This window comes from Limulus polyphemus, unplaced genomic scaffold (genome assembly GCF_000517525.1).
Source record: "Limulus polyphemus unplaced genomic scaffold, Limulus_polyphemus-2.1.2 Scaffold4581, whole genome shotgun sequence".
NCBI lineage: Eukaryota > Metazoa > Arthropoda > Merostomata > Xiphosura > Limulidae > Limulus > Limulus polyphemus.
The window spans coordinates 54552-63958 of NW_013670191.1; the positions used below are offsets into that span (position 1 = coordinate 54552).

General features: G+C 30.3%; 1 protein-coding gene across 1 annotated transcript in view; it reads left to right on the forward strand.

Annotated features, from left to right (window-relative positions):
- LOC106471377 (intraflagellar transport protein 172 homolog) overlaps positions 1-9407 on the forward strand; it is a 71756-nt gene that overhangs the window by 39406 nt on the left and 22943 nt on the right. The window contains exons 16-17 of the mRNA XM_022399976.1: positions 3535-3600; positions 5158-5259. Coding sequence (XP_022255684.1) covers positions 3535-3600; positions 5158-5259 — 168 coding nt within the window. The remainder of the gene's footprint in view (positions 1-3534; positions 3601-5157; positions 5260-9407) is intronic.

Genomic DNA, 9407 nt, shown 5'->3' on the forward strand with positions numbered 1-9407 from the left:
ACAGTTTTAATAAATTCTGTTGAATAAGCTGTTATGCATTGAACTTTTAAGAGGTTTTTATTTTTTTAGGTTGACAGATGATGTATAGATTAAGTCTTTCGACACGGGCTTGGTCCCTGGGACTGAGTCACGTGACCTTCTGTACTCGTTTAAAGTTGACATAAATTTAATACTTATAACTCTCTATATATTGGGTATATCTTTACGAAATTTGGCAGTCTTTCAGTTCATATTACAAGTCTTTCACATACAAAAAGTCATATTTTTTAGTGACGTACTTTTAATAAAATAAAATAAAATTTTGTCCATGAATATATTGAGTATTTGTTTTGAATAGTCTGTGTGCAAAGTCATTTTCATGTTAAAATTAAAAATACTTTTCGCCATCTCAAAAATCTCAAATTTCCTTTGTGTAATCCCTAAAACCTCCTAAATGCATTTCAAACGTTTTTTATAATACACCAAAGAATATAGACTCATAACATGCAAAAAGTAGGTAAATTCACTTACTTCTAAAAATTTTCCTGGCTTTCTAACTATGCAATGAGAGCCGTTAGAAATTCATCCATGCTAGTTGTTAACTTTTCCACGAGAATGATGTTGCTACTCAGAGTGACATTGATGGTTATCTGTTCAAAACACAATGTTATACAATACGCCATTTGATAGATAAAAACCTTGACTTTCTATTGGTTTATAAATAATATATGTATAATGAAACGTAAGAGAGAACTATCAACCAATTGAGAAAGAGAGGATGTGACAGATGGGTGTGGCAGGATGGTCTGATTTTTCTCTTTGATAGCTCTGTAACAAAACAAAATTGAAGGCCATAAGAATTATGGTTGTTTTGAGCAATAATTATTTTCTAGAGAGCATTTTACGTTTAATTTCGTACATTTTCGAGGGGTGATGGGTAAAATAGGGATGATGACATGCTAAGACAAAATTTGTCATGTGTGTTACACAAGTGGATTTTTTTATATATATTTCCTTTTAGAATTAAGAACTTAAAACTTATATACTATTAAAATATGGATTATTAGCTAAGATTTTATGCTAATGTAATTGGTATAACATAAACAAATAGTAGTTTAATAAAATTTTGAATGTAAGACACTAAAACCTTGTGTCATGCGCAGTAAAGGGTACCCATGCCGATAGGGTTAATTGTTATATAAATTTGTATGTTCTAAGTTCCATAATTTAGCAGAAAAATTTGATAAAGGTTTATTTCTCATATGATTTTATAATAGATTATTTGTTTTAAAAATTTCTTTCTCTGTGCAATTTGTATTTTGCAAGATTTCCAAGATTTATGCTCCATAATCGTTTTTGACTGATATCCAAATGCTAAAAACCATAGTCTAACTCACTAACAACTTTGAATGTTACTTAACCCTTCCATTACGGTCTGGGTAGAATCCACCCGGCTCGTAACCACAGAAGTATCCATGAGAGTAACTATACTATGATTTTTGATAATCTATGCATATTACACAAAATTTCAGGTTTTTAAATTAAGTATTAGGATTTTTTTAATTAAAGATTTTCTCGTAAACCTATTTCTTTCAGAATGGTGACTATCCAACATGCAAAGCAATTTTGATTTTAAGGTTAAAAATATTTTAATGCAATATCTTTATAATCTCCAGATAATTATCAAATTTTGTTTAGAAAAACTTTATATTTTATTTGTTATTTTCACTACTGTATTTTTGTACAGGTTGGTTCGATTTGACCAACTTTGTAACCTCAATAAAAAATTAGGAAACAAAATATAAGTTATGCTTTTTTCGTTCTAGAATGACTACAAATTATAACATGAAAACACAAATGTTTAGTCTAAATAGCTTAAATCTCATAACATTATACATTTATATATATATATATTATTTTTATTATATTCATCTTCCAGCCATGCCTGGCTAACGATACAGAAGTTACAATGATGAGGCACACATGCACTCGTGTTACGTTATCCAATAATATATAACTGACCTTTAGTCTTTAAAAAAACTGTCATGACTGTGTTTCAGTGTACTAGTATCTTGTAAAATACAGTCACATTTTAATTATTAAACCTTATGTATGTATCTACATTATTACTATTTACAAATAAGTTCTTAAACTTATTTTTCTTAAAACATAGAACAGTAAGTAAAGACGTAAAGCAAACAATTATCTCTTCTAGTTATGACCTTCGTACTCGTTTGCCACTTGTGGTAGGTTGCTGAGCCTTATGAAATTTCCCATGTGGAGGATGTGAAAAAATAATTTTTTTAGGCTTTATATATACATTTTAAATAACCAAAAAATCATAAAATACTATATCAGTACAATAGAATTACACTATAATTTATCAAGCATAGTAACTAGTATCTAGGTCTAAAAAATATGAATTTTCGAGCTCACTAAAGACTTACCTTATCGTTTGAAAACTATTGTGAAAAGTATGAAATTAACACAATAAACATATCAAAATGGCTGAGAAAACCACTACAGGGACATTCTGAGCTTTTGATTGGTTATTCATGTCATATATAGAGGTATGTGTATATAGTTTCCAAAAATGGAAAGTGGTTGGCGGGGGGCCACTGTGCTTGATTCAGTACAGGAGCAATATCTTAGCAAGTAGAAAAGATAAGAGGTTCTTATTTTATCTTCTAACTTGTCAATATCTGTATTTTGAGTTCCTAATTCGTACGAAACTGTAAATTTTGTATTTTGACATCACAAACATCTAATTTGAACCAGTGCTGCATTCAACATACCTCATGACACACAAAAAATTGATGTTAGGCTGTGTTTTTTTTAATATTTACCTTTAAATTAAGAAATTAACTAACATATCATACTAAAATTTGAATTATAATCTACAATTTGATACCAAACTTATTAGCATAAATTCATAAAATAGTAGTTCAATAAAATTTTTAATGCAAGTCAACAAATGCGATGACATGGCCTTTGACACATGACCTGTCACAGTAGGGTTAATTATCTTAACTTTAGATTTGCTGAAATTCTTTAGGACTTCTGAATCATGTTGGTAGCATTTAGCATGGTTGTTGTGTGCGTTACACTGATTGATTCTTTCATAAAATATTCTCGTAATAGGTTACATTTTAATGTCCCAGAGAACTCCTGGCTAAACCAATGTTTATATCAGTAGATAAAACTACAAAAGTGGTGTCTCTCACTCAAGCATCTAACATTTAATTACAAAGAATGATCAACAAATATTAACGTTACAGAACATCACAATTTTTTTTTGTGAAACTTGTAACAAAAAACAACAGTGTATTATACTACTGCACATCATTACTTTGTGATCCATGCTGGAATGTCAAAAATTACTATTGAAATAAAATTAGCAATGTTCACAGTCAGTGTATGCTTGCTCTTAAATAAAGTATCTCTCAGTGTGAGAATAAAAAACATTTCATGCTCAAATATTCTTATCCATGCTTGAAATGTTAGCAAACTATATTGGATGATTGGAAAAATAGCTCTTTTAAATGTCCATTACAGTTAAACCTGGTTGATATTGAGACAGAAGAAAGAACATCCTTGTTAAACTACTGCACATTTGTTCAGGTAAAGGTCATCTTTTTCTTATGTCACACATACACATATTTGATGAAAAAGGTTTACTCAAAAATTGTATATCTTGTGTTTTATTTAAATTATCTGAAGTGTTGTTATATGTAAAGTGTATATCAGAACTATTGTACTTGTATGGCTAAACTAAAAAGGAATTATTTTGTGGTTGGTACTTTGAGAATGTCCATGGTTGTAAAATCTGGGTATAAAAACTTCTCTCTCACAAAATCTAGAACAATATTATACTTGTAACAGAAAATAATGTTTTTGAAGGATTATTGTAGTGCAGATCCACAGATAAATATCATAAAAGACCTGGAATTACTTATATAATATGATATCATATTTGTTACTCATGTTTTAAACTTTAGAACTACAGTAGAACCTGAACATTAAGGGCACCCTTCCAACTGCATCCAAATGCCTTCTGTAGCAAGGTGCCCTTAATATCAAAAATGAGCCATGCATGTATGTAAGCAATGTTTTTGTGTATACTGTAAAAACATTAAATAAATGGAACAAAGAAATGTGTGACACCATAATATGATACTCTAAAGAGCAACAAAGCACATGCACAGAAATAAGCTGACTTAACCCCCACTAAGAGAACACGGTGTGAAAGTTATCAGCTTATGTATCCTACAGTGTTTACAACAAGAATTCCCCAGTGTAAAAAAATTGTATTTTGAATCTGTGTATATGAATCTCAGTATATGGTTCAGAGCTGATCCAATAAACATTGCAAGTGTTTGAATATTGGTCATCCTTCTAGAATGTTTGTAATTTAGCGGTGTACTGTACAGGCATACAAAGATATTTGTGCACAGAGTTATAAGATCTTATTTCCCTTTCAGCAGACTTATTTGTCAATCAGTAAATACTTTTTATACACACATGCTTAAATTTTAGTTACGTTTAGTAAAATATAGAAGAATGAATAAAATATACTTTGAAAAACATAGATTTTGAGTACTTACAGTATTATGAGTAATAGTAAAGCTATTTAATAAAATTTTTAAAATAACTGTAAAAGGTCATGACGTGCATACTTTAACTTGCCTGCAGCAAAAGGGTTAACTGCCTGCTTAATCAAGTGTCCATATAGAGAACAAGACTAAAGACTGCCCTTAGTATGGAATATTGGAGTGCCCATTGTTGCAAGATTTATTTTGGTTACAAATAGTAGAAAAAAGAAAGAGATTGAAAAGGTCTGTCCTTAATGCTGCAAAACTCATAAATTTCTTATTTTGTGCTTAGCTATTACATATATCTTATAATTGTGTGTGCAGCTATACTCACACTTAACTTTTACATGTCCTTTCTAGTTTACCTTACCTATATTTATGTTTTTTGTTACATGTTTAGGTGTTACATGGTTTATATATACATGTTACTATATTCTTGTTTAGATGTTATGTTAATTTTCTGGTTTATGTTACATGTTACTATATTTGTATTTAGCTGTTACATATATTTTCTAGTTTAAGTTAAAAGTAACTATCTTCTAAGCTATGGTTATAATCATGTTTCTAATTGTGATTTAAATTGCAGTGGATACCTGGAAGTGATGTAGTAGTAGCCCAAAACAGAGGAAACTTATGTGTATGGTATAACATTGATGTCCCAGAAAAAGTGACAATGTTCCCTATCAAGGTAACATACTTGAAATTATTATTCTCAGTTTTGTTTAACAAAAACTGGAGTTTATTACTAGAAGTTTCAATAAATGTAAATAAAGTAATGACTTATGTCAACAGAGTGTATCTTTATTAGCTCAATATTTCACTATTACAGCTTCGTCAGGATCTATTGATATCCTAAACATTCATTAATCCATTTGAAACTAAATTGGAACACTGTCATCGGTTAATCGAATATTAATAAATGTTGAAATCATATTAAAAATAATACCAAACACTCTTTTGAACCTGACTTGTTGAAACAGGTGAACTATTAAGATATGTAAGTAAGTTTACAAATATCTGTTTACTTTTATCGTATTATATCAATACATACACGTTACAATGTCAAAAAATATATTTTAACCATTGTGAAAGTGTATAGAGACTTTGACAAAATTGAAACATATTATAATTCTAGCAGTACAATAAACATCTGTACACTAAAAGCCAATCTATATATTTATTTAGGTTTATTTTTCTTTATTAAAATGGATTCTGTAATCTTTTTGACCAAGAAAACTATGACTTTTAGATAAGATCTTAACATCTGATAATATATTACCTTCTTGTAGTATTCTATGTTTTTACTATAATGCTCAGCAACAGCATTGTTAATATTAAGATTTTGGATGTCACAAACATAATGAGTTAATCTATCATGTATGGTTAGCATGTTTCTCCTTATGTACTAGATCACCTGCAATGGGTTACTTTATGAACAATATTTGTACAATTGCACTGACAATTTAATCCATATTTAGTGGCTATATGCTTATTTTGTACACACTGTGTTTCTTTTTTATATGCTGAACTTGTTATTAAGGATTTAAGAGAGATGCCTGGTTTCTGTACTAATTTAATAGATAAGCCTAATGCTCTAATAATGCTCTTCAGTTTTGTGATTGTTACCACTTAATAACTAAGTATCATGAGCTTCAAATGTGCATTCCTTATTTCTTTGGTTCAAGGGAACTAAAGCACAGTTAGGATTTCTCCTTGATTGTAGGAGATATGCCTTAAATCCAAAAGGCCTAGGATATGGTCAAGTTAACAGAAATTTTAAAGACAAAATTCTTATATATATATATTTGAAACTTTAATTAACAAACACTCATATAGTCAAATCAATGTAATTAAATCTGGGGAAGGTGAAATCTTTGAAGGAAGGAATACAAAATACAATGATAGAAGATGAAATTAACTTATACCATAGAACAAATTATTACTCAAATAGGAGCAAGCTTTGTAATTCCAACTAGATTGGATGATGGTAGAGAATTGGATATTTTATCTTTGTTACCCCCAAAATTTCCATAAAATACTACAAAGAGAAAAGCATTCTTTAAAAAAATCAGAGTAGAAGTAGTAGAGATTCATCAGAATAATGAGAGAAACATCAATTGGCAGTTAACTCACTTTGAAACTTACCTAAATCACCAGCATTAAAAGCACAAACATAAAAGAAGATGTCATGGCAGAACTTTCTAAGGTGTCACGCATTTCAGGGAAATTTCATAATTACATAATGAAACATAATTTATTCTCTCAGGAGGAAAAAGCTTTGTATAAATTAAAAGGTAATAGTGACATTTTCTTTAAAGAAACTGATAAAAATAAAGGATTCTAAGTTTTAGGAAAACTTGCACTCATTTATTATATGAAGATAACTCTAAAATTGAATAGAGTTACTACTAAAACACTTGAAAGTAAAAGTAGAATTATTTTAAATGAATTAAAGAAAAATAGTGAACAGTTTGAAACCATGTATCAGATGAGTCCCTGAATTGTATTATCATCCTAAAGAGCATAGGTTTAATTTACCCCTGAGACTTCTTACATTTACTTGTAGATCTTTGATGGAAAGTGTATAATGGGTTTTGGACAGACTCTGTACCTGTTACTGGACTTAGTCTCTGCTGATATCAACAGCATACATCATTTTCTTGAATAGTTACATAATGACTCACACCTTCATAATGATAATTCTATCCTGTTTACAATAGATGTTCAATTATCTCCCAGTATCCCAACTGAAGAAGGAGTAGATTGTGTTATGACCATGATAAGAGAAGATACATATGACGTAGAACTTTTAAATTTTTCAGTTGGTTAGAACGAGCTCTTAGGTTTGTGTTAGGTAATGAATATGTAAGACTTATTGAAGAATGTTATAAAAAGATTAAAGGAATAAGTATGGAGAGTAGAGTAGTAGTAGCTCTGGCTGTAATATGTATTGATATACTTGAACTAAAAGCACTTAATTCTTGGAAAACAGGAGGAAATATAGGCCCATCAATCTGGTACAGATTCATAGATGATGTATTTAGGGTGTGGAACATTAATTAAGGATCACTTATTAGTTTCCATGAGTTATTGAATACAGTCCATATGTTCTTAAAATTTACACTTACTTGTGCCATACCAGGTAGATATGTACTGTTTCTGAATACCATCATTCATATCAAGGGTGGAGAAATCATTACTGATATTTTTAGCAAGCCATCTACTAAACCCTTTTGCATTTCCACTTACATCATCTCCCTGTAGTAAAGAGTGGTGTAGTTATTGGTTATTTCCATACGATTGATAAAGTTTGTAATAAAGAAAAAGGATAGAAGGAGGCAAGAAAAAAATTGATGACTCCTTTAAGAAAAATTCTTACCCACAGGAATACACACAAAAGGTAATAAGGAATCTTTATAGATAAGAACACAACATACAAGTTCCATAGAACCATGGTAATAAGGAACACATATTTAAGGTTCAGGTTACTTGGGTGATACTGTATATAAGTGATAATATCACTACAAACTAATAAGAACATCAGTCTTACGTATTAACCGAATGTACATGGTTGTTGGTCCTTTAAACTACCTGTTTCTTAGATGATGCAATCAGTGATATACACTGCAAAAGACAGTTAAAGGATAACTGAAATTAATGTTACTTTAGCCATGACAAACAAAACCACTGTTATAAAATAATGTCAGTCAGTCTTTTTACTTAATTTATGTGCAAAAAGCATTTGATTACTCATCATACGATTTAAAGTGTAAATGATTAGTCATTCAGCCTACTCTTCTAAAAGAATATTTGTTAAAGATGATTTTATTTCATTACAGTTCATAATATTTCATTTTAATATAGAGTTTGGTCATCATGAACAGCAAGGGCAGCCTGACACCAAAGTTGCATGCTTAAAAATAGTATTTATAAGGTCCTGGGGTAACCCTGATGACTCTTTTTGAAATAGTTGTTTCCAGAGTTACTTTTGTGCCTGGAGTCTTTTGGTGGGATGTAACATAGCATCCAAGAGCATCTCATGTATGCTGAATTGGATTGAAGTCTGAACATAAAGACCACTCCAGTTGGTCAATTCTTTTTTTTCTCAATGAGTGTTTTGACCCCTATAGCATGGTGGGGAACTAATTGTATCAGCATATGGCAGTACAAAGAGTAATAGGATGTAGTCCTTATAATTTATGACATTAGAAAGACCATTTCATAGGTGTAGTCATTGCTTATGCCTACCTATACCATACTTTTTGTCGTCACTGCCAAATGCATCATATTACTGTATGAAAATTGGGTTAAATATGGTTACAGATTTTCTGCATACTGGCATAAAGACAAGCCTTGTGAAGTCTGTTTCTAACTGTATAATATAAAATGGCATATAGTTGTGGATGTGAACACCTGATTAAGTCTCAGACAGTGGTGTAGCAAGGGTTCTCAGCACCTGGGGGCAAAAACACTTTTGGCACCCCCACCTCTGAAATTTGTTGATTATTTGTTTTGAGACTCATTACCCACTTAATGACAACAACATAAAGAATTAATTACCACCTTACACAGGCCTAAAATAAAGTCACAGTATAACACCTCACGATATCACAACTGTAAACCTGGAACTAATGAAGTATTGTTCAAAGTCACATAGCTAGAGTAATCTTTCAAGCATGCAGAATAAATTTCTGTTATATCCCTAGTTTTGAAACTTATGTTTTATATGAGAAGCCAGTTACTTGTGGTGCACATGGATTATAAAACAGATTGATAAAATACTACTTAAGTTTACAAATAACAAATTTTATAAGTGTACAAAACTATACATATACT